This window comes from Botryllus schlosseri, chromosome 4, assembly GCF_051294905.1.
Source record: "Botryllus schlosseri isolate E-star chromosome 4, Bs_hap1, whole genome shotgun sequence".
Lineage (NCBI taxonomy): Eukaryota > Metazoa > Chordata > Ascidiacea > Stolidobranchia > Styelidae > Botryllus > Botryllus schlosseri.
In genome coordinates, this window is record NC_137239.1 from 25,675,386 (window position 1) to 25,702,267 (window position 26,882).

A 26,882-nucleotide genomic window follows, 5' to 3' on the forward strand; every position below is an offset into this window, starting at 1 on the left:
TGAGTATGCGGTAACCTCACAAAGGATTGGGGTTAGGACGGAAATAAGTGACAATTTGTTGCTATTCAGGTTACTAAAATTTCACCGCTTGAGCGATTGGTATGTCTTTAACACCAAGTCACATAAGATGGTTATGTCCGAGACATTATCTTGTCAGCGATGGCGGGACTTGCAATCTATTTTACACTTTTTTGAAGTTTTAATTTACGAGTGCGGTTATTGTTGGTTTTCGGATCACCATCTGCGCCGGCTCTGCGGTAAAATAATTACTAAAGTAACACCATGCGACTGATTCCTAGATTTAGCGAACTATTTCGCACTGACTGGACTAGTGTAATAATCGATACGATAGTAGCACAAAACATGCAGCTGGACGGGAAACAATTCAGCGCGCAGGTCATTCGAAATATAGGTCGAGCGCGCTCGAAATCCTCTTGCACAACAGGCCGCGTTTCCGAAACGGGCGTATTTAGTGGGTCATACATGTCAAAACGCAACCGCAAACATCTGTTTTTCAAAATCGCACAATGCACTGCGGTTTAGTGAATTTCCTGTTTAGCGAAACCGTGTCACACCCGTCAAAATGCAGTGTTTGTGACTCCAAAATATAGCGTTTCCAATTCAGGAAGTGTTTAATTGTTTATTATATTTTACGAATCACAAAATCTTTGTTTATTTATTATATTTTACGAAACGATATCGACCGCTTTTAGCATGTCAAAATGCAGTGTTTGTGACTCCAAAATGCAACATTTTCGACTCCGGAAGTGTTTAATTGTTTATTATATTTTACAAATCACAAATTCTTTGTTTATTTATTATATTAGCATGTCACCACCGATTAATTCCACTACTCACGCCCTAGACATCGGGTATTACATTTTTTGAAAAGCTGAAATTTTTCCGATGCACTTGGTACCTTAATCAAAAATTTTGGTTGGCAAAAATAAAATTAAAATAAAAAAAATTAAAAAAAATGGGTATCATCTAAAATTTCCAGGTATTTTCCGAGTGGGAAATATTGTCGGAAAATCTGCCTGAACATAGGAAGTCGATGTGTACGGTATTAAATGTACATTTTCACCGTTTCAAACATCAAAACGTATTCTGGAGAGTTTCTTGAGTGGTATTTGTTAATTTTGGTCACGCTTCAGTGATTTTCAAGATCTAAGTCAAGTTCAAGCGCAAATTCAGACGGCATATGAATGATAAACTGGTTTACTATGCCTGAATTTGGTTGAAGATGACAAAAGAAAGCATGTTGCGTTGTTTTATGCCGTTAAACATACGGTTGGGTTCCGATTGAGTCTTGATCATGAACTTGACCTTGATGACCACTCACTGACCACGCCCATTTGTAAATTATATGTGTATTTTCAATTTTTCGATATCTGATGAACCGCGCGGTTTACAACCATGGTTGACGGCTTGTTTGAAACCAGGCAACAGTAGCTACGCACTGAAGCACCATATTTTTCTCTCTGACGCCATATCGAGGTTCTGCCTTGATAATTGAGAGAGAGAGGCATTTTTTGGAGAAAAGTCTTGTTTATTTAAAGTTATTAAAAAACGCTAGACATGTCATGGGGTATCGATCAAGGCTGAAATCGGTAGAGGGCTATACTCCGCCCACTTTTAAACTGGAACTGCCAAGATTCAAGTCCTGGTGGGGTCACGGTGTGAATTTGACAAGTGAAGGTCAATTCTGCAAAATATGGCCCCACCTCGTAAGGGTTCAAAAACACACATCTTATCATTCACCAACTCTAGCATCACCAAAACTCAGTTGATTGAAAATTCTCGAGTCCTTCTTGTCAGAAATGTTACAGTACGGTATCTGAATCCATGTGCGAGATGTTCTATAGGTATATTGATATAATCCAAAATGAACTACTTCGACTTTGGTATAGTGTGAATTGAAATAGGATTGACAAACATGACTACAAACTTCCACCCAGTCACATTTCGAGATTACGTGCATGTTGATTTGAAACAAGTAATGAAACCTTACAACTCTCACAATCCAGTTTTCCGTTTGTCAAATAGAGTTTCAGTAAATTCTACCACTACGGAGTGCTTACAGAAACATCAGAGTTGTTTACACAAAAGTTTGTATGCGTACAGTATGTGATAACCATATGTAAGTCCTGCACAACCGCGGTATCCATGTGAGTTTGGTTAACACAATTTATGACCCCGGCGTCGCATCATCATTCGTAAAACAAACAAACCAACCACGCCTGCAGGATATGTCACTGTTATAGCAATAATTCAGCTACTCCTACAAAAGAGTACGTATGTTTTCTCGACACAACCCTTAAATCTTACACACGAAACAATCTACCTCACTAATGAGAAGTGCTGGGTCATCAAATGAAACAAAACAGCTAGACGATATTATCATACAAAAATGTTCCTAACCCTTTGTACACCAGTGACAAATCATACAAGGAATAGGTTTTGTGAGTCGAATTGTAGTTCAGTGTCAAGTCTCCCTGTTGAAACGTACATTAAAACAGCACAATCACAATCCAATTAAAACCACGAATTTATTTTTATTTCGTCACAAACTGTCACATACAGAAAAATAAATTTTCTTTTCCCGACGTCAAAACATACTTGTACCACTCGCTTTCATTAAACACATAACTCCATAAAAGTATTTACTTTCTACAGAATAGACATTCCGATGTAGTCTAGAAATATTTTTATTAATCAAAATCATCGACTTCTGTTTACGGTGTTAGTGTGTGTTTCATACCTATGGATCCGTATTAAAATAGACTCGACATGACTGAATGCACAGAGGTAGACATCGCATCGACTTACACGTGGTATTGGTTACTGTAGTATTATCACTGAGCTTCTAGCTGTCTACTTAGACAGATACCTTCACAAGCCGGACTCGAAGTGTATTACCAGCAGACCACATGCTTGTCTGTCTATGTCATCAAAACAATGCGGAACCCTTCGCTATGCTCAATCAAGCATATCATAACACCACAGTTACGGTTTCAAAACGAATCATCTATTTTGCATTGGTCGAGATCGAGCGAGCCAGTTACATGTATATTCACGGTACTGATTTTGTTTGTCATATGCAAATGATAGGGTTACTGGCCCGACAAATCAAATGAACATACAACAACCTTCTTACAGTGGTAATAACATTTTCATTTTCCTCCCCTTCGTAATTGTATGCTCACGACAAGTATATTGTACAACTCGACAACTTCTTTTAACAAGACCAATCACACTACCAACGTTGAACACACGATACCTACCCAAGTAAAAATATCATTTTCGTTTGGACAACTGACAATTGCCTGCGTAAAATTACCATTTTCACTTGAAGGTCCACCGTTACCTGAGTAAAAATACCATTGTACTTTAGAGATCTATCGTTTATCCAGAGTAACAATACATTTTCACTTCTGGGTCTATCGTTCCCTAGAGTAGCAAAACCATTTTCGCTTCTAAATATATTTTTTCCCTGAGTAACAAACCCTCTTCGTTTAGAAATATATTTTTTCCCTGAGTAACAATACCGTTTTCACTTGGAAATCTCTCTTTTCCCTGAGTAACAAACCATTTTCGTTTGGAAAACTACCATTTCCCTGAGTAAAAATACCGTTATCACTTGGAAATTTATCTTTTCCCTGAATAAGATACCATTTTCGTTTTGAAATCTGACAACCACCCCCGACGATTTGATATTTTTGTATATTGTTCACAACGAAACCTGATCACGAATATGAGAAAGTGTGTGGGCCGGATCCGGATATTCACTCATGAACCAACGACCAATATTCAAGTAAACATGTTACAAGTTACAGCCCGTGTTTTGTCTCCATTAAAAATACCAATGCATACACCATCACACACATCAAGTACGTCACGATTGGTTGCCCACGCAAGTATTCGCTTAAGCGAGGTGCTGAAATTCTGAACAAAGAGGACAAAATCTAAAAAAAGAAGACAAAATGGCGTCCTCCGAGGACACTTTCAAAAAGTCAAAAAAGAGGAAAATCCTCTCAAAAGAGGAGGGAGGGTAACCCTATATAAGTTGGACACACTTACTCATGCTCTCTGTCATCTAACTTTGTGTCATGCAATTGCGGCTTACTTTCAGAAATAATTATGCTTGGTAATATACCATCAATTTGGCATTCAACATATGCTCGCGGTTTCGGAGGTCCTTGCATTGTTCCTTCCATTGTCTGCGTTCTTCTTTAAAAATGATCCGGACCCTTTTCAACGCCAGTAATATGGTGATGACGTTTTTAATGGCGAAGCAAATGGTCCATGGATTTCCATCTCCAAGGATGATGGCACTTATCCGGAGGGCTAGAAATGGTACGTCTAGACATAGCAGAGTCAGTACCAGCGCCCATATTTCATTGTAAAAGCAGAATAGATTACAGCGGATACTAGAATACGGTTTGCTGCTTGAGCTTGTATCTTCCACGATCGTTATTGTGTTCCTGTTCTCTTTGAAGTCAGTTGCAGCAGGCAACGTTTTGATGGCAGTAGTAGAAAAACACAAATGCAGTAAACTCAACGAAAATGCATCCAACACCACGATGGAAAATGTAGCATCCTGAAATTTAGTATACAAATGGTAAGTATGGGCTAAACAGAAATCACGTTTTGCAGATGTATCGTAATAGAAGGATTTTGATAGGGATTGATAATGTCATGGCAATACACCCAGACCACGTAAAATATGCATTTAATAGCCACTGGAAAGGGATTGAGCATCTTAATTTGTCAAACAATGATTTTCAAAATATAATGCGGCTGTTAGGGTTGTTCAGAATTGACCGAGTTTCAAAAAAGCCATGGTTTTCAGTACGTTTCCCTTGCCTTATGCCTCATTCTACCTACTTTTCCGTAACTGATCCCTTGCAGCATATGGTGCACTGTGCAGTGTGCATGTTGATCTGGAAGAATATCTGCTGAAAATAGGGACTCGTCGATTTTACCTAGCCTATTGAAATCCCATATGTGTCAGGTTTTAAGCAGCTATTAAGGTTTGGGGTGATGCAAGACCTCACTGTAGATATTTTTTCCGATTTCAGGACACCATTTTCACACTGCCTTGGAAATCCTCAAACTTACCTATAACTTAGCATAATTATGCACGATTCACCATGTTAAAGAATATAACTGTATATATGCACCATTCCATTGCACAGCGACATTGCAAATATTTCATTATTCAATGAAACGTCAGAACATAACGTAGAAATGAATAACGAAACGAAATAATGTAACAGGGAAATGGAATAATTTGACAAAAATCCAATACCAATCAGGTGGATGAATGGGTTGACTTTTCGAAATTTTGAAATCTTTGTAGGATATCTTCCACGGCTTGTAAGAGACGGGTTTGTGTTTTGACTGAGTCCTGGACTCAAATTTGTTTTGCATCGTCTTTGAATACAGCTCAGCAATTTCATGGGGTTGACAGAAAAATTTGAGAATTTTTTTTTTTAATTTTCATGAATAAATTAAAAATTTCAATTCAAGATTGCACGGCCTTGACTGGTTGGAATTGAGTCAAATTTGGTGTGCATCGTTGTCTTGGACAACCTGACGATTTAGTCATAAGGCGAGTGAGATTTGGAAAAAAGTTTTTTTTTTTAACAACACTAAATTGTACATACCGTGTACGGGATTTATTTTAATCATGTGCGCTGCTGTATCGTTAAGTTCTTGACTACTATACACGAATTCCCGAGAACTCGTGAACGCGGACCATTGCGCCATTCTGACACTGGAAGACTCGACCTGACGGTGTTCCACAGCTACAGCATCAATATGAACCACGATTCTATTCCAATCAAATACTCGATTGAAAACATGACATTGAGTAGGTTTACTGGAGCTTTTTGAGTCCCAAATGAATGATCAGTAGGGCGGTTTATTTTATCCTAAAGAAAAAGTAAATTTTGACCTAAAAAATCAAAATTTTGCCTTTTTTTGACCTAAAAAAACTTAATTTGACCTAAGATATGCAAATTAGGTGTTTACCCACATAATGTTAAAATTGTACCACTTATCTTCATTTCTGGTTGGAACTGACTGTCCTAACGAAGTAGTTTGGCCTGAAAAAACGTTTTTGGCTTAGAAACAGGCAACTTTTTACATGAAAAAAAAAACAATATTTTAACAAAATCTGGCCCTATGAAGAATTCCAGTGGTTACAATATGTATTATGGTAGAAATAATTAAAATATTTTGTAGTACGAGAGATACTTTCCTACATTCTTGGGTAGAAAGTGCACTGACTGCACGTCCTTACTAAGAAGCTTGCCAAGAACGTTCAACAGCGGCAGTTGTTGGCTGACAACACTCAAGTTGTGCGTACACTGCTGGTGCTGGTGACACACCGTGTTGCTTCATTCTGACAATGTTGTCTGCATCACAATTTTTCATCATGCGCTTCTTAATATGTGAATGATGCAACGCACAAGAAAACTTTCTTCAGTTAGGATATTGCTGTACATTGACCATGCCTACCTATTATTTGTTTTATTTGACCATTTATGATTCACAATGAGCAGACTATTAGCCGTTTACAACGGTAGGCATATAAAATAGGCTACAAGCGGTAATATATCACATTATAAGTTCACCGATAGTTCAAAATCTACGATACAAACAAAATGAAGACGTCACAAACAAAATGCAGACGTCAAAATTTTTTTGACTTCATGAAAAAAATTTGGGAGTGTCAGCTGCCGGTGAATAAGATATAGATGTGCTCTAGATGTAAGTTTACCGTCGATGTTTCGTGCTGCTGCAGGTCGTCTTCTAGTTATGTTCAATCTTATTCTTGTTGTATGATTTCAACTTTCAACACTTTGTCTTTGCCGCCAATCGTTCCTATAATCTCGGACCTCCTTAATTAGGGTAGCAGGCTATGTCTTGTAGTTCTTTAACCGTCTCAATTGAGCATTTTTTCCATCAATTTTCGAATTGGCTTTGAGGAGTCCATTCCTATATCTCATGGCTCAGACAGTACCGCTACGAAGTCTCTTTGTGATGTTTCCACATACATTTGGTCTGGAACAGTTGAAGCAAACAGCCTTTTTGCAAAAGTAATTCGAAGGCATAGCATTTCACCATGATCGGAGCCCAGATTACGAGCGATTGGTACCAAAGACGAAGTGCACCACAGCAGCAAGTGGTCAAGTATACACACAGAAAACTCTTCTATATCTGCACAAGTAGCTTCTGATGCTCCCAATAGCAGTGATTTTGAAGTTGCACAATATTAATCCAATCACCCATCTAAATTTACGACTCTGAACGCCACTGTAAACCAAATAAACTACATTTATCTATGCCATAGGTTTTGATCGTTGAATTGCGACGGCTTCTTCGTTCATACTGATGATATGGTGATAAAACACTATTGGACGAGTCTTCCAGTTTCACAATTGCATAGGTATCCGCATTTCATGAGTGCTCGAGAATTCATGAATAATGGTCAGGTATACTTAAAGATCCAGCAGAAAAATAGCAGGAAAATACAGACCACGCTATGTACACTGTACATTAGGGCTCTTCAAAATTTTTTTTTTCACAAATAGTACTGGCTACTTGATAAAATTGTTAGGTTGCCTAATTTAGGCCTACACATAAAATTTGGTTCAATACCAGCCAGTAACCGCTTTGCTACAGTTACGGTGACCGATTATTTGTTAATTTATTATAGTTGTGCTCACCGTAAATACTATTTTATTCAAATCCAAATTTTTCGACGGCAATAATTCCGCTTCCACGGGTTGGAATTGAACCAAATTTGGTGAGCATCGTTTCTATAGACAGCATAACACTTTCATGGGGTAAACAGAAAATTTTCAAATTTTTTGCCATATATTTTTATATAATAAATAGGAACTTTGTTCTCCTGTAGCAAAGCGGTTACTGGCTGGAATTGAACCAAATTTTGTGTGTAGGCTTAAATTAGGTAACCTAACAATTTTATCAAGTAGCCAGTACGATTTGAGAAAAAAATACATTTTTGAAGAGCCCTATTGTACATGCCAGATGACAGAAAGCAGCAAGCCTGTTTCTTACGAGTCGTGGATAATCTCCGGCAAAGAGTTCAAAATTTCGACAAATCAATCCATCAATCTGATTGGTATTGGAATTTTGTCAAATTAATCTATTTCTTTGTGATGCTGTTTCGCTTCGTTAGCCATTTCATTGAATTCTTATATATGTATAATGTCGCTGGGCAATGGCATGGTGCATTTACAGCTGTATTCTTTTAAATGGTGAATCGTGCAAAATGATGCTCAGCTCGAGGATTTTCAAGGCAGTGTGCAATATGAAAATGGTGTCCTGAACTTGGAAAGATATCTACAGTGAGGTACTTCCTGCATCATTGTAAACCACAACAGCTGCTTATAAGTTATAACCTGACATATATGACATTATAATTTTAGTAGGCTAATTAAAATTGCGGCAAGCAAATTTTATGGGAATCCCCATTTTCACCTGATTTTTTTCCAGCTCAACATGCACAGTGCACACAGATGCAATGGATGAATGAAAAAAACAAGTAGGTAAACTATGTTTAAAGGCATGGGAAACGAACTGAAAACCATGACGTTTTGTAAGTCGGTCAATTCTGAACACGGCTGTGCATCATATATCAATAACTTTATTTCGCCGTCTTTCCTACTATAGTCAAGTCAGTCGTTCCTAAAGTGAGCGCCAGCGGTCCCTGGGGTGTTATCTAATACAAATGGGGAGCTAGCTACAAACTGGGTGATTGGAGCGCTCAGAGAAAAAGGAACGTTAAGGAATATGGAAATTAGTGTGAAAAACCCGTTAATTATAGTATCTATATTTGGACACTAAGAAGTGATACATGGATATGTGGTCACATTGTTCGCTGTTGCACAAGGCACATTCAGTCTGAAATCGTCGCCAACTCTGTCCATTAATGTTGCTTGACGTGCAATATTGGGCTGTCCAATCAATCAATCTTAACAAATATAATTCTTAGACATCGAGGCTTATTGTAGGCTACACACATTAATAAGCGGCTGTAAATCGAGTATGATGAATTTTCAAGAATTTAGTGCACAACAATGAAGTACAATGACATTTGAAGGAAAATTGACTTGCACGATTATATTTCTTGTCTGTCCCGAGATGTCTTAACAGTTTTGAATTTGAAATAAAGTGGAGCGTGCTTCCTATGAATTATATCCATCTGAAAAGGCCATAAGCGTCAATGCCGTTTGTGTGAGCAGTAAACAATTAAACTTTTTGTCGGTGTTAGGAGGTATGGACCAGGGTTGTAATGACTCGAGTCCGACTCGAGTCACGATTTTCTGATGACTCGACTTGACTCGAGTCATTTATTCAAAATACGGTAATGACTCGACTCCAGTCAATCTGTGTATTGACTCGAGACTCAGACGGCCAAGACCACACTATTGGGATTTCGTCTGTTGGTACTGGTACTTGAAAATGCGACCATAAACCGCTAAAAGTGAGGAAAATTAGTATATTATAAATGCGAACCATTCGATATCACCAAACAGGGTTATAAAAAGTGGGTGTACCAAGACTTCAACTGGAAACTGAGAAGTCAACACAGTGACTTGGACTCGAGTCATAATTCCATGACTCAGACTCGGCACTCTGGTCGCTGACTTGGACTCGGAATTGACTCGGTGGTGAATTGAAATGACTCGACTTGACTCGAGTCAAAACGATAAAAGTGAGATTGACTTGTGACTCGGGGCCTTGTGACTTGGTAACAACCCAGGTATGGACCGCTCTGTGCCTGGATTATTGATCAAGGGGGCGTTGTGTGAAAAAGTTTAGGAACGCCGAGTCAGAATAATAAAACTTCATTGGGCCTATACCCATGCGTGATATCGTTAAAACTCTGGTAAGATATTGTGTAACCTCCCCGGCCTAGCCCAACGACAAAATCCATGCCTACCTTTCTACCCTCCAGCAACTCCAGAATGTCCGTTATGTCTGCTCCGCATGCGAGTATGCGAATCAAAAGTAAGGAGTGCTCCTGAGCTGACAATTTTCCCTTGGGCGTAATCCATTTTCCAAGCAGAATCAGGTACACCATGATTAGTACAATACTTTTTACTTGGTCACGCAGGTCATGCCGCATCTGTCATATCGGGTACGGGTGAGAAGAAGCAGTATTGGCAGATATTAGTTAAAACACTTGTTGTTTACTAAATCACCTCGGAATTTCATAATTTGCTGCTGTATCGCTTCACTTGTATGCTATTTTGTGTGCATATTATAATTATATAGTAAGAACCGTAATTCACAAAATACCAGAGCTCTGGTCAGTAACGAAGTACTTCTACATTTTGAAGTACTCGAGTAGTTTTCCTCTATTTTTAGTACTTACTCAAGTGGAATTAATTTTCCTTCACTTTACTTATACTTGATTTACTTACTTTTCGCTATTTATAGTTTGTGAACTATAAGTATTATATTCTTCCAATGAGAGATGGAGAGAGAACGGGAGGAGCGCATGAGACGGTGAAATGTAGGGAATTTTTATCGTGGAGTACAAACAATAATAATAGAGATATTACAAAAGTTAAGCAAAGTTCGAAATTTTCGTCGCTAAATAAATATTGAGTGAAAACTGACAACTATGTTTCACGAAAGTGTTGGTCAGTATCATTTTCGGCTGCGACAAACCTAAACAGATGAAACATAGGCCTTCAATCTAATACCGGCATAATTCTCGCATGTATGTGAATTAGGGTTGTCCAAAATTTGGAAAATCTTAAAAAGTCTCCGTGATTGTGTCTCATTCTATATATTATTGATGAAAAACAACAATTAGCTTGAAAGAAGCTTACAGGAAAGCCGTTAAGATTTCGGTCAAAGCGTTTGAAAGAAGCTGCTCAAGAATGGGCGTGCCACCGACCATATAACGGCGAGAAGACTAGTAATCAAATAACCACGGCTCTTGATTGGCTAATCGGCTATGCTCCAATGATCACGGCAGCACAAACAACACCTGCTTCACAAAACCTTTTACAGCATGACTGCTTTATTGTGAACGAAGCGGCTGTAGCCTACATGCCGTGCTTTCATCGAGGAAAAGCAAAGGCGCTTATGCAAGTGGTGAACGAATTCCCCGTTTAAGAAGGATACATCATCAGTGAATACAAATATAAAGCTTGACTAAGACACTCTACTTTGTGTGATCCTATTGGACCCAAGTTGTAATAAATATGTGAAGTTTTGAAGGTTCTAGGGATCGACTGAATCGGCCGGTTATGCTTGGCAGACAACAAATTGAATTCACTTATAAGAGTTGTCAAAGTCCTTAATGATGCTGCAGAAAAGAGGTGTAAGGTAAGCACAGGCTATGTTGGATATGATATCCAAACTATGCTGGATGTGGATACTATATGCAGCATAGTCTGTGCTTTTCTTCACACCTCTTTTCAGCGGGAACAATAAGGACTGTGGCATACCATAACCAGTGCGAGTATGCGCACATTACCACCTCTTTTCTGCATTATCATAAATGACTTTAACAACGCCGACAAGTGCATTCAATTTGCTGTAAGCATCTGATAAGTGTCAAGCATAACCGGCTGATTCCGCCGATCCCTAGAGCATTAAAAACGTCACCTATATACTACAGTTTCAGCCCAATAACATCACACAAAGTATAGTATCATTGTTAAGCTTTATATATTTGTATTTACTGATGATGGATCCGTACTCAAACGGTGAATTCGCTCAACACTTGCATCAGCGCCTTTGCTTTATCTCGATGAAACACGGCATGTAGGTTTCAGCCGTTTCCTTCACAGTAAAGCAGTCATGCTGTAAAAGCTTCTGTGAAACAGGTGTTGTTTGTTCATCATGTATTTCGTAACTCTACATGTCCTGAATTAATCTTAAGTCATCACCTGCCAAAATACTAACAATGCGCACTTAGAATCCCCGCCGGTAGCAGACTTCTTGAACACCTAATCAGCAAGCTGCTGCTGCCGTGATCACTGATCATTTGAGCATAGCCGATTAGCCAATCAAGAGCAGTTGTATTTTGATTACTAGTCTTCTCGCCGTTCTATGGTCGGTGGCACGCCCATTCTTGAGCAGCTACTTTCAAACAGTGTTGCCAACTCCGGATGGAAGAAAATCGCTAAAACTGGTGTCAAAAATCGCTAGATGTCGCTAAATATTAAGAAAAAAGCGCTAAAAATAGCGCTAAATCTACATTAATTGCTAAAGGTGTTAAATTGAACCAATATTTCAACACATTCTTCTCAGCTATATCACTCGTCTGGGGCCAAACTCACTTACCATATTTCTAGTTCATAATACGTAATAGTCATCTCTAAGTGGGACAAAACGTGCAGTGCATTTCGATAAAGCAGATCGCTTTGCGCAATGATCGCTATACGTGACCACTGACCAGATTTGCAGGCATAACCGCTCACTATATAAGCGTGCCTTGCTCGATGCGCCCGTAAATACGTGATGCGATGTACCGTGGAAATGCGCTTGACTTCTTCTCTAAACTGTGTTGGAGTACTTGAACACGACATGCGACTTGACACACGTGTACACGACATGCGACTTGACACACGTGTACACGACATGCGACTTGACCCGACATAACACGACTTGAACCGGGTTTGCCAGCCACTATAAGTAGAGACATTAGGAAAATAATCCGAGGACCAACCCGCTGTAATTAATCTGGTCTTAAACGAAAGCTAGTGTCACACTGATTCCGAAAATACGAATTAAATTCTTCTCAAGACAATGGAACGACCTCAAAACAGCCCCCAAAGTCTGAAAATCGGCATTGATCAGAACAATCGCTGGACGAAATTGGTCATTGTTATGTTCATTGTGATGCGGCGGTGCCATTGTTGGAGCAATGCCGGTTTTCAAACTTTGAGGGCAGTTTCGGGGTGCATGGTTCCATTGTCCGGGCGAGATTTTATTTTGTATTTTCGAAATCACTGCGGCAACTATCTCAACTATCGATCATTGCCAATTATATTAAATTTCAGCGCTCAGGTCGGCAGATGTAGCACTGCCAATTATGCTACTCAGCAAGAAGAGGCACTGTTTGCCCATGCGTAACCGCCAGGAGTTGCGTATCTACTACCCAAAGTCACTCAACCATGACAAATCGTCCGAACGTATCTTCATGAAGCGAGAAATGTTGCACAACTTGATGTTATGTCGGCCAGAACTGATCTTTATTGGTTATTTTCGGTAAAAAAGCGCTAAATAATCGCTAAATACTTTTTCAAAAATCGCTAGATTTATCGCTAGGCGCTAGATCCATATTTTTTGGCGCTAAACAGGATGAAAAATCGCTAGATCTAGCGCGAAAATCGCTAAATTGGCAACACTGGTTCAAACGCTTTGACCGAAATCTTAACGGCATTTCTGTAAGCTTCTTTCAGGCTAATAGGCCTTTTGCAGGACTTCGATCACGTGACTAGGTCGCATAGCAACCACAAATTGGTTAGCAAGCTACGTTCTCGCGTACCTGCTTCAGTGCTAAATATCGCATATTGTACTGTTGATTTCTGGTTGTAAACGTTTCGGAAATTTGTTGTAGAAGTCATCAGAGATGGCCAGACGACGATACGACACTCTAACGATTTCGAAATAAGTGGTATTCATCCAATGACATGCCACCAATAATATTTACTGGCCATTGCGTTATAATGTTTAAGTTAGGTCGCTTTTTTCATACAGAAACATTTATCGTTTCATATAGTCCCTTTATTTTCCATCTAAATTGCGTATAAATTGATATGTATTCCATGTGTTGTCACTACTTACCGTACTTACTTAACCAGACGCTGCCTGTGATGTCACAGTTGTGCGTTGGTTGTTTACTACGAATCTCCGAAAAAGCAGGAACGGTAACCTAATGTAAACTATTACAGGTCGCCTTGTTCGCCATTAACAAATGGTCAACTTAGCATGCGGTGCTGATATTTCTAGTTTCCCGAACAATATTATACGTCCTAAACTGATATTCTTACTCATCAGTACTATCCGTGACAACGAATGTAACCAGCAAGACCGGTCGTATAGCCGCATAGCCTTATAATATAATAAAGTGACTATCTACGATTGTCAGTTGTTTCTTTTACCCTACTATATTATGTACTATACTGAAATTGGTACTAGGGCCAACAATTTCCGTATGAAAGACCCAGTCTCGCGAACGAGGTTGAATCAGGTCAAATCACCACGAGAATGATATCAGTAACATTAAGTTCCACGTATACATTGGCTGCAGATATTTTCAAGCTAATCAATTTTGCCAATAGCCTGGTAAACTTCAGTAACGAGTAACTGTCAGTAATTTTGCAAAGAAATTCTGGTAACTTGACTTTAGAGCTAAATTAAGGTAAAATTACATATCAAAATGTAAAATTACAAGCTACGCACAGTTATTGGCTTACTTGGCTTAGTTACAGAGATTTCCCAGTAAATCTACCAGATTTTTTACAGTGCGGTAGGCTGAAAGCCAAAATCAGCGCATCAGACACTGGATACTCGACTTTGTTAACGTAGTTACTGCTGTAATTATTAAGTCACAGCCTTGAAATTTGGTACAGTGTTAGATTCCGTCATCAAGGTATAATATACGAAATTTTGTCATCCATCGCCGTATAGAACACAATCAAACTCTACACATATTAATCTTGTCTTTCGCGAAAAATCTGTTATGTGGTTCGCTGAAGGCCAGATGATTGCATCTTACCCTGAACCAATTTGTAAAGGTGTGACTCGATGACTAGGATAGTAATATCGGTATCATAGTCGAGTATATCAGGTTGAGCGCTGATCTAGCATCCTACCGCATAACAGATTTTTCACGAAAGCCGGACTTTTTAGATGTAGGATTTGAATGTGTTTTATTCCGCGATGGATAACAAAATTTCGTATTTTGTATCTTGATGGAGACATCTGGCACTGTATCAAGTTTCAAGGCTGTAACTCAATGATTACGGTAGCAATTTCGGTATCAAAGTCCCGCAGTATGTCAGGGTGCGCGCTGATGTGGCATTAAGCCTACCGCAGAGAAGATTTTTCGCAAAAGCTATTATTGGTATGTGTACAATTTGAATGAATTTTATACGGCGATGGATAACAAAATTTCGAATTATATACCTTGAGGAGAGAATCTAACACTACACCAAGTTTGAAGGCTGTGACTCAATAATTACAATATTAAGTACGTAATCAAAGTCGAGTATCCAGGGTTTGCGTGCGCCGATTTGGCTTTGAGCCTATACCGAATATAAGAATTTTCGCAAAATTTGATATTGGTATATGTGCATTTTGAAAGTGTTCCATGCCGAGATGGATGACGAAATTCGGTATGGTATATTTTGGTTGCGTTATCCAGGTTCGCAGTAAGTTTCAGGATCGTCACTCAATGATTAGCATGGTGATTCCGATATCAAAGTCGGCAATATATCGGTGCGCGCTTATCTACCAAATACTTTATTTCGACAGCTAAATTACTACGTTAATCATTGAATCACAGCCTTGAAACTTGGTACAGTGCTAGATGACAGCATCAAAATATACCATACTAAATCCTGTCACCCAACTCGATATGGAACACAGTCAAAATCAACGAAGACCAATAGCGACTCAGCCTTTAATTAGTGCTCTGCAGACGGATCGACAATAACAAAGTATAGAATAAACAAAGTAATAAAAGGTATCAGCGCGTGACGGTCGCATGATTTTCGAGTGTCCACACCACCTTTGAGTACACGCTGATGAAACATTCAAGTTCAAACCATAGAGACCAAAAATTGTATTGAATGAATTTATTAACCTTCGATGTATTGTAATAGCTGTTGAAGTCAATCAGACATCTGTGGTCAATCAAAGTTGTCAACAAGCTCTTTGAACTCTGGTTGCAAGTCGGGTGTAGAAACCCTTATTAAATACTACACGTGAACATCAGTTATCTTTATATTGAAACGCAGCCTCTTCTTGTTAATATTCATGGTCGAAAATGGCTGCTCGCAAATGGATGTATAAACAGAACAAGTAGTTGCGTGGCCATCTTTCTCAGGTTGGCAAACTTGGATTCATTTTGTGACGCACTGATCAGTTTACGAAGCGGCTGCCGACATAGCTACATGCGCTGAGTCTCGGTTCTAATGCTGTTAAGCAAATGCTAGGCTAGGCAGTTTAGTATGAAGAACCTCTAATCTTGGGAAGCTTCATCTGTTTTGCGAACGGCCATATACAGATATTATAGGCACACTGCTGGATAAGAAATGCTACCGTAGAGCTGTTCGAACACAACGCTCCTCGTGTCATCTACAGCCACAGACACTGTCAATAAACCATATTCCAACTGCTAACCAGCCTATATAATGATAATAATGAACCTCTATTTTTGAAATTGATCTAAATAGCCCGAGAAAACGACAAGTACAATGCAATAACTACGACTACAAGCGTCAAGACGAGCTACTGAAATGTTCGACTACTACGAAAGTATCAAACAACAGCATCGGTATTCATCCGTTAAGAATTTTGCAGTCATATACGTGGATAACATAACTGAAATAGATGCTATTTTGAGACTAGAATGATCGATTTTGTGTTAAAACGACATTAGAAAACAGAATACGGCATTAGATCAACAGAATACGGCTATCTATACGGCCTTAAACCAAACTTTACGCTGATTGGTCGAGTGACAATGGCCATGGATACGGCGCAGCAACGGAGGGCGCTGCATTTATCTAAGCCCTAGTTGGCATTACGGTGTATTCCTATAGCCGTGTAAACTGTATAAAAATGACAAGATTACAGTTGAATGTTTATTTCTTCATCAATAATAAAATTAGGAAAGGAAATTAAATATTTAGTAACGTATACTAAAATATAATGCCGAAATACTGCTGTGTTTATAAATGCAGTGCCACCAATGGCAATGAACTTGGGAATAACAGATTTTCCCATTCATATCCTTCCAACGCAAAGGTCAGGAAGGCTTGGAAATGCAGAGTAAGAAGGCAGGATATCAAGCCTACTTCCACAGGCTTCATTTGCTCCTCATCGCCGACCTCACTGCAGTTGCAGTGATTTAAAAAGCCCAGAAATCACAGTGAGCCGAGATGCAAGTCGGCAGCTAAAGACCCGATGAATCGCGAGCCGATGCATGAGAGAGTGGAAAGAATGTCAAAGACAAGAATAAATGCATTAATCAGTTCAAATACTGTCATGTCGTGGACCACAAAGCCTTAAACAGGCTAAAAGCACCACTGTTGTGTACAATTATAGCAATAGTAATAATTTGCTCCTACCACTTTTGCAAGGAAGATTTTGCTGCTAGTTCATTATAGATATACCAATACAGTCACGTCTAAAGAGAGGTGCGATTCCCAGTCGCAATCTCCGTGGTGAAGCAGAAGATATGCGCAATGCAAAGAGGCGGACCCTGAACTCCATGCCGTGTCAACTGTCTTCCTCCAATGTTGTGGATGCTGCACATGCAAATCTTACATTGTCATCTGGTGATCCTCACCTAGAATCGCCATCGCGTAGATTGAAATGGAATCTTCAAATCCACCACCTGGATCTTATGGTTAGAAGCCAACGAAGTCAGTCATATGCAGATTAGCTACCTAAGCCCACAGGACATCAGAACACAGAGAGGATGTGCAGAATGGGGTAAATACATCGTGCTCTTCGACTAACAAGTAGCAATTTTGGTAGGGTTTTGGAGTGCTTTGAGGGGAACAAGACAGCAGGTACTCCATATGCAACATCTCTTTTCAAATCACTTCATGGACAGTACAGTATGAACAGGTATTCAAGATTGTGGGGGTTATGGCACGAAGAAAGGGCCATTCAAGACTACTAAGCATCACTCATGTGAATGTAGCAAATATTGGTCTTGTTCTTTTTCCATATGGGTATCTGGGTGCTTCACATGATAGAGTGATTCTAGCTGAGCAGACCTCATCTGTACTGGTGTGCTTGAGGTATCGTAACAGCACATGTGATGAGCTCATGAAATTTGAACTTGGGGAGAAATCACAGAAAAAGAGTTTATATTTGACTGCTGCTAGATAATTACAAGTAAATCACTCTTATTGGCATCAAATTCAGGCCCAAATGTATTATATGACACAAATAGTCCTGCCTTCTTATACTCTGCATTCCCAAGCCTTCCTGTCCTTTACGTTGGAAGAAAATGAATGGAAGGACCTGTTCTTCCCCAGTTCATTGTCATTGGTGGTACTGCATTCATAAACACCGTAGTATTTCGGCATTATATTTCAGCATATGTTATTAAATATTTTATTTCCTTTCCTAATTTTATTATTAATGAAGAAATAAACATTTAACTGTAATCTTGTCGTTTTTACACAGTCTACACGGCTATAGGAATACATCGCAGGGCCGACTATAGGTTTAGGTAAATGCAGCGTCCTCCGTTGCTGCGCCGTATCCATGGCCATTGTCTCTCGACCAATCAGCGTAAAGTTTGGTTTACGGCCGTATTGTCAGAATCGACTGTGGCCTTGGATCCTGCGCTACTTACCATCCACGTAGGTATTCAAGTGAAATATCCACTAAGTTCAGAACTGGCCTCTTAATTTTCAGTCCAAAATGTTGGGTGTAAGGCCGTGTTTTAGTAGGCCATGCTCAGATATAATGATCTCTCGTAACTTCGTGTTGCAGACATGCCCATCGCTAGCGACTTGATATTACACAAACAAAGAAATGTCGATAGAGCAGAACCCGCTTGCACCCGCGTGGGTTAATAAGTAATTGCGATATCAGAGAACCACCGCCGACTCGAAAACCAACAAATTGTCACTTTCTGTTCTAACCATAATGGTTTGCACGACTCGGGGTACAACATGAGTTGAATCGTAACCGACTGTGTTAATTCATCACCTTGACATTAAGATATTATTTATTATTTCAAATCTGGAAACATGGCACTGTGTTATCCGTTACCACCGCCGGTTACGGTTCAACTCAAGTTTTACCGCGAGTCGTGCAAATGATTAACCTCTAAAAGGATTAGAGTTAGAACAGAAAGTCACAATTTGATGGTTTTCAAGTCACCGCCAACGGCAGTTCTGTGATATCGTAATAACTTATTAACGCGCGCGAGTGATAGTGGGTTCTGTGATAATGACATTTCTTTGTTTGTGTATTATCAAGTCGCGAGCGATTGGCATGTCTGTAACACCAAGTCACGAGAGATTGCTATGTCTGATGTGTCGTAAGCGATCGTATAGGATTTTGCAAGAAGCTAATTTCTTATGATAATCTCATGACCGATCGAGGGTTTTTGGTCATTATAACCGTACCAATTTCCTTTTATCTTGTCATCAAACGTAAAGGTTTTTGACCAGGCATCTCATTACCACAGCCTATACCTGAAACACCGCCATGCCGCCGGGGCCTATATGATATCGCGGGTTGTCATAAAATATCACACCAGCATGCCAACACACCATCTCAATTGAAATTGAAATTGAATACAATTGAACACTCATTTTAATTGCCAAACTGCTGATACAAACACATTGCTGTTTAGAGATGTTTTGTAGGGGTTTGCGGAAAAATAAAAAAGTTGGAATAGTAAAGGTCAATCAGCGTGGCTTCGGATGTTTGCAAAAATCAATTTTGCTGTGATAGGATATACATAACCACTATGCCAGAACAACTTCGAAATGAGCTGCTAGCTAGAAATCACCAGGATGGACATTATATGTTGTTTAAAAAAGGACCTTGTAAAATATGTTTTTATTGCTTTTATTCTTGTATTCAAGCCATGACGTCAGGCCAAGGCGCCCACTTTAGGTTAGCTAGCAGGTGAATCAATTACCAATGACGCGGACCGCGTGCCATTAAAACCGGAAACTTTCATAGCTACGGGTCGCAGGTGATCGGCAAGGGAATAAATAAATTCATTACTTATGCCGTCTTGAAATGCGCTTCCTAAGAGTCGCATTCCACAGAATGTGTCCTAACTGAGTATACTCATTTCGGCTAGTTCCACTTATATCAACATCTTTGTTTCTTGTATTTAAGAGGTATCTTACACATGGCATACATATAAGGAAATATAATATTTATCAATATACCTTTGTGGCGTTCTAGGTAGGTAGGCCTACTATAGACAGATCCTTGACCGACATGCCATAATTGCATCAACTAACAATTACACGACTTCACCAGTTAATCTTAATTCAGAGACCTTTTCTGGTCGGTGGCCGCTATCAATCAAAATTGAATGGTACGAAGCAATTATAACATTTATTATCGTGATATATCAAGGAAAATTGCGGTTGTTGGAAATTCCGTCTGGTACGGGTACAAGGCGGGAGCAAATAGTAGCCGGTTGCTTCAATCGGCACCTAAAATGTAGCTCTTGATTGCAAAACGGTTGCTGACCCCTGTCGTACGACATACTGGTGGATTTGATTTTGCTCTGCAAAGGGTGCTCAGGTTGAATCGGCAGAGTTCGTAATATTACAATGTTTGTAGTACAAACAAACGCGATACGAATACGATCTTGATTTTTCCTATGGATCAGCAAGCTTAGCGCCATCACCAATTAATTATATATAGACCTATGCCGTAACTGTCTGCACTAGGTCTTGAGATCATCAGTCCGAAGACATGGAAAGCGTGTCTAAGCCTAAATAGCGTAGTGTCGGGCCTAGGTCGCATTACAAACAGGCATTCGCAATAGTCTGTAGATAAACTGACCAGTGAATTAATAATTCGATGTAATGCGAGATAAAAATTAGTCGGCTATAAGAAACCAATGTCCCCTCTAATGTTATTTTAACAGCCTCTAATACAGTGGTTCCAAACCTTTTTCATCTCGTGGACCCCTTGGTCGATATTTGAGCTAAAACCCCCCCTCCCTCATGAAAAAGTTACCTGTGACTAAAAAAATGTGTAGAATAAGTTGGCAATTAGAGCTGCTTGACTAAGTATCCAAGTAGCGGAAATCTGCTTGAGTAATTTAAAAAAGTAAAAGTACTTCGATATTGACCGCCTCTGGGTGTAATACGCAGCTGCACCACAAATGGGTTGTGGCCTCGGGTCTGACCAAGGTCGACTCCATAATTCCTTCCTATGTGTTTATCTATAGGCTGCTCTGGCCATCTCATACGCGTAATTGTTGTTTAAGCCCGGAAGTGGGTCGTGATACAGGTCGGCAGCTACAGAATCGCAATCAAGTACTATCAGTCTGGTGTAAATGAACAATGACCATTGTAGTTGACAAAACACCATGAATACCACAAACAACAACAACAACCACGCTCTTTGTATCTTCAGAAGGACTCATTTTCCGGCTTCTGACAGCCCACGATATCGTATTTAGGACTGCTAGTCACAACTACTTACTTGTAGCTTGATTGACTATACTTTGACCACCTCGGCGAAATACTCAATTCCATATAAGGCCTATGATTAATACTTACTCCCTCAGGATATTCCAGTCCCTCAGGATATTCCAGATATTCTATTCCCAATAATATAGTTGGTAACATTGCCACGAGAAAGGCGAATGTATGTGGAGCGAACCTGAAAGAGGTATACAATCAAAATTAAATATCGTGATATCGGAGATATCTCATTACCATCATCACATCCCATGCCTGTTAAAGCTAAAGCTTTGAATAGTGTCAAGTGTTACGGATTAATAAGTACCCTATTGTTATGTTCTTGATCTTGTTTGAACAATACCTCATACGACGAGGTTGTAATATGAAATCAGTATATTATACAGCAGAATAACTTTAAGACAGGCGACACGATCTAGAGAACAGGTAAACGAAAGACGACCAGACAAAAGAACACCGAAGGTATAAATACAAGCACGACACACGAGGAAATAATGATTGGAGTTAATTACTAGTTCTATAGAAATTAGCAGTTAAACAACACTGAACGTAAATGCACGAACCTAACAGTCTTCCCCTGTAAGTTAGAGGGTTTCCCACATTTACGTAGGTCTATAGAAATCGGTGGGTTTCCTATTTCTAAGAGGATAACATCTACCCGTCAGACGAGCCGGACTAGTTGCAGGACCTTGTGCCCTGTTCCTAACCAATGGTTGCTCAGCTTGTAACTGTTGAGGCTGAGCAACTTCCTGTGTGGCTGTATGCCACCTGAAATCAAGCGTGGTTGGAGTTGGTGTTTGTGCCTTCTCCAATACCCATGATCTGTTTTTATTATGTACATAGCACGTCCCAGTATTTCCGTCACCACGCCAGCAACCCACTTTGGTCCGCGTCGGTAACTTCGAGCGTACACCGAGGAACCAATCTCGAAATGAGTGACTGATTTTCTAAGGCGTAACGGGTTTCGATTTATCGAAGGGCGAGCACAAACCCCAATTGCGCGGCTGTCGACCATGTAAAATCTCAGCAGGCGTTTTCCAGTCTATTCCCGGGTGCGGTGCACATCGGTACGTAGCGAGAAGTGTTTGCAGCGCGAAGTTGAGATCTTTTCCCCCGTCGCAATTTTTTGTCAATCCAGCTTTCAAAGTCTGGACGAAACGCTCGGCTTCCCCATTCGAGGCAGGGTGAAAAGACGGTGATACGATATGGCTGATTGACAAATTAGAGCAAAACGTATCGAATTCATTCGATGTGAATTGCTGCCCGCCATCCGTGATAATTGTTATGGGCAAGCCTTCGACAGAGAAGACTTCCCTCAAAGCGTTGACCACACACAAGGTTGTGGTAGAACCGACATTCATTACCTTAACGAAAGGATATTTCGAATGCGCATCAACGATGACAAGAAACATTTTACTGTTTATTGGACCTGCGAAATCCAAGTGAATTCGTTCAAAGCTTTCAGAAGTTTCTGGCCATTCGCGATACTGACGATCGGGCGCTTTCATTACCTTACGGCAAGCGTCGCAACTCCTGACGAGATTTTCAATGTCGCGAATAATGGAAGGCCATGCGATGTAACGGCGAGCCATCTGCTTCATTTTCGCGATACCCCAATGTCCTTCGTGCAACAATGATAAGACTCGCGAGCGAAGTGATTGCGGAATTACTACGCGCTGAAAACCACAATATTGACCATGACTATGTCTTCGTGCAGAGAGAGCGAATGTTTGCGAGTCGAAAAATCCTCAATGTGCGTCTTTGGATTCCAATTACCATGAGTGACCAATAATTTTACTAGTTTCATGGTTTTGTCCGTCAGCGTTGCGTCGCGAATTTCATTGCGAGTTAACGGTAAGCCATCGAATGCCATATTAATAGCGTGAACGATCTCCGCGTTTTCACGAATTTCCAATTCGTCAAACTCAGGGTCTGGACCCTGTGGTAAGCGAGAAAAACCGTCGGCGTTACCGTGCTGATTGGTCGGTTTATACCGAATATCGTATTGGTAAGCCATGAGCGTTAGTGCCCATCGCTGTAAGCGTTGCGCTGTAATCACAGGAATTTTCTTGTCCGGCGAGAAAATAGCTAAAAGCGGTTTGTGGCCCGTTACGAGCGTAAATTTTCTACCATACAAGAATTGACGAAATTTAGTGACTCAGTAAATGATTGACAGAGCTTCCTTCTCTATTTGAGAGTAGGATATAAGGATGGTGTGAACCTCTGAAAGGTTCAGGTTCGCGTGAACGCGAACCTTTTTGAAAGGTTCTGTGTGAACGCGAACGTGAACCTCATGACGTCACATGACGTCATATTGCCAATTCTAACCTATCTTTCAATGAAGTGATAGATAGCCAATAATAATAATGTACAGTGTACATTTGTACACGATACCTAGCGACGACTCGGGCCACATAATGCCACAATGCTGAAGTACATATTGGCGTTGTCAACCTCATTAAATGTATCAACTGAAACAATCAAAGGATATAATAATCCCATAAAATCAATATCATCCGTCGCTTTGCCAACAATTTCGACGAGGATTTGCAAAGGAATGTCTGCTTACGCCTTAACGGTCCAGGCCAAACCGGACAATGTATTCGGTGTCTGAGTATTGCTACATTGATATTGAGCAGAGTGTAAAACGGGTTTCTGTACTTGCCACCGATTTTACCCGATCAGCAAATTATACAGCAGTAGCCACTCAATCGCACGGATTTGGTTTTGATGATACAGTAAACATATGTCAAGATTGTGCCCGTACGCCTGCTAGATTTGTTACACCAGAAAACTATATCAATCTCACTGATTGGTTGAATAAGCATCATTCGCTGACTACGTATTTCGCTCGTGATGTTGTGTGATTGCGGGTCAAGCTCACAGCAGAGAGCCACTAAATGTTCACAAACGGTAAGCTGGATATTTCGAGCAAACTTTTGTAACAAAGCAAGTAAACCTTTTGAGATTGTCAAGATGCATGCTCGTTTAGTGTTGATTTTTTATACTGCCAGCGCCATGCATAGAGTGGTCCACAGTTGAAATGCAATTATGTTGAACGAAAGATGTCATAATGAAGTGAAAATAGTAATATATGAAAAAGGTTCACAGTGCAGAACCTACCAAGGTTCTGTTGTGAACCCGAACCTCTAAATTTCCGAGGTTCACACACAGAACGCGAACGTGAACCTCGCGTTCACACCATCCCTAGATATTTGCGAATCGGAAAGCGTTTTCGATGCGTGCGCGATCGGTCTTTCTTCGCCATTGTGCTCGATTGAGAGGACAGCGCCGACTCCGAATTGAGAAGCATCCGTTGACAAAATTAGATGCTTGTTCACATCATAATGAGCTAACTGCGCAGCGTCGATTACGTCGCTTTTTAGAATGCGAAAAGCTGCGTCACAGTCCGTATTCCAAATGAATTCCGCGTCTTTTTGAAGAGGGCGATACAAGGCAGCGGCTTTATTCGTGAAGTTAGGAATAAACGCGCGATGATGATTGACTTTGCCCAGGAATGCCTGTATCTGGCGAACATCCTGAGGTTTCGGCAACTGTTTGATTGCTTCGACGGATTTGTGAGACAGCCGTTTGCCATCCTTGTCAATTATGTGACCAAGATACTCGATACTACTTTTGAAAAATTCACATTTCGCGAATTTGACCGTGAAACCGTATTCGGTGAGGCGCTCAAAGAGTAACGATAAGTTGCGAAAATGATCACGTTCATCAATGCCTGTAACGATTATGTCATCGATAAAACTAGCAACACCGATCATGGCATCAATACAACGTTGAAAATTTGCGGGACTAGATGCAACTCCGAAACACATGCGTTGATAACGGAATAAACCGAATTGCGTGTTGATGACACACACATTCTTCGCATCATCATCTAATTCTAGCTGAAAATAAGCATCGGCAAGATCAATTTTCGTGAAAATACAACCACCCTGTAACTTGTGAAGAATTTCATCTAAGAGGGCAGGGGATGTTGACCTATCTGAATCTGTTGATTCAATGCTTTAAAGTCACCACAAATGCGCACTGATCCATTAGACTTGGTGACGGCAACAATTGGTGCTGCCCAATTCACTGTAATTGATTGGTTCGAGAATACCTTGATTGACCAATCTACCCAATTCGGTTCGAACAGCGATTTGCCTTGCACAAGGCAAAGGACGTGGCTTGTTGAATACGGGCTTGGCATTAGGTTTCAAGTGAATTGTCACCTTTGTCTTGGTGCATCGTCCTAATACCTTAGAGAAAACGGGAGGGAAATTTGGACTAAAAAGATACCAATTTGTCGTTCGAATCACAAATGTCAATAGTAGCACATGATTGCGATTTGACCATCTGCGAGGAAATTGCATCCAAAGCAGACGTTTCCTTAGCGGTAATGGAGAAAGCATCGCCCGCAGTGTTCGTCGAGAACTACCAATTTCTAGCCAACTCGAACTTCGGAACCAACCTGCACGGTTACAGTGCAAATACCTTTCACTTTCAGTGGCTTGTCGTCGTATGCTACGAAAGAGCAATGGTATGCTGTGAGTTTTGGAGAGCCCAAAATTTTGTACCCAGTCAATCCCAACATGGAGGAGGGTGCACTAGTGTCCCACTGTGTCGGCAACGCAATGCCGTTAATGCTGGAGTTGATCCGAAGCTGGTTCCCTACTCGTCGATATAGTTGATCGATGTCGAAGGAGAGGAATGGCACTAAGCAGAAATTGACGGATGTGACCTGTTGCGTGATACTAGGTTTGGTGGACATGCACACAGGTTTGATGTGACCTTTACGACCACATTTCTGACATATTGCATGTCGATTTTGACAGTCTTTTCTCTGGTGATCGATGAAACAGCGGCTGCAGGATTTCAGTCTTTTCGGGAAGTCGTCTTGGATGAATTTGGAAGGTTTTCTCCCCTTCTGATAACTTCCCTTTATCTTGTTGACGATGGAAGTGTCTTTACCGTTACTCTCGCCCTGGATAACCCTTTCAGTTTCCAGCGTTCTCACGTGTGTTGCGGCTACTTTGAAAACGTCGTCGAGGGATGGATTGGTTTGTGTTAGACAATGCCGTCTCACATCCGCGTGGGGCGTTTCTTTATGACGAGATCGCGCATTAGCTCATGAACGTAGCTTTGATCACAGCCTTCCCTTTAGCATGTGAAGTTGCAATCCTTGGAGATTCCGCGTAGAGTTGCGATCCAATCGGCGTACGACAGTCCCGGTTGCATTTTGCAATTGTAAAATTCGTACCTGGCTGTTTGCACATGAATGGAGTCTTTGAAGTGTGTAGTAACTTCTCAGTCAACGCGTCGAAGGTTTGCGCACTGGCATCAGCAGCACCTAACAAATTACCTAGGAGCGAGTACGTTTCAGGTCCAACCCATGAGAGTATAGACACGCTCTTTTTTATCCACGCTGGAAACGCCGTAGAT

The 26,882-nt window shown here is 40.4% G+C and overlaps 1 protein-coding gene across 1 annotated transcript in view; it reads right to left on the minus strand.

The window, feature by feature from the left end:
* The window catches only part of LOC145437580 (uncharacterized), a 65,270-nt gene extending 55,129 nt beyond the window's left edge, over positions 1-10,141 (minus strand). Inside the window, exon 1 of the mRNA XM_080314846.1 lies at positions 9,980-10,141. Coding sequence (XP_080170972.1) covers positions 9,980-10,120 — 141 coding nt within the window. The 5' untranslated portion in view covers positions 10,121-10,141. The remainder of the gene's footprint in view (positions 1-9,979) is intronic.
* Positions 10,142-26,882: the final 16,741 nt, after the last annotated feature.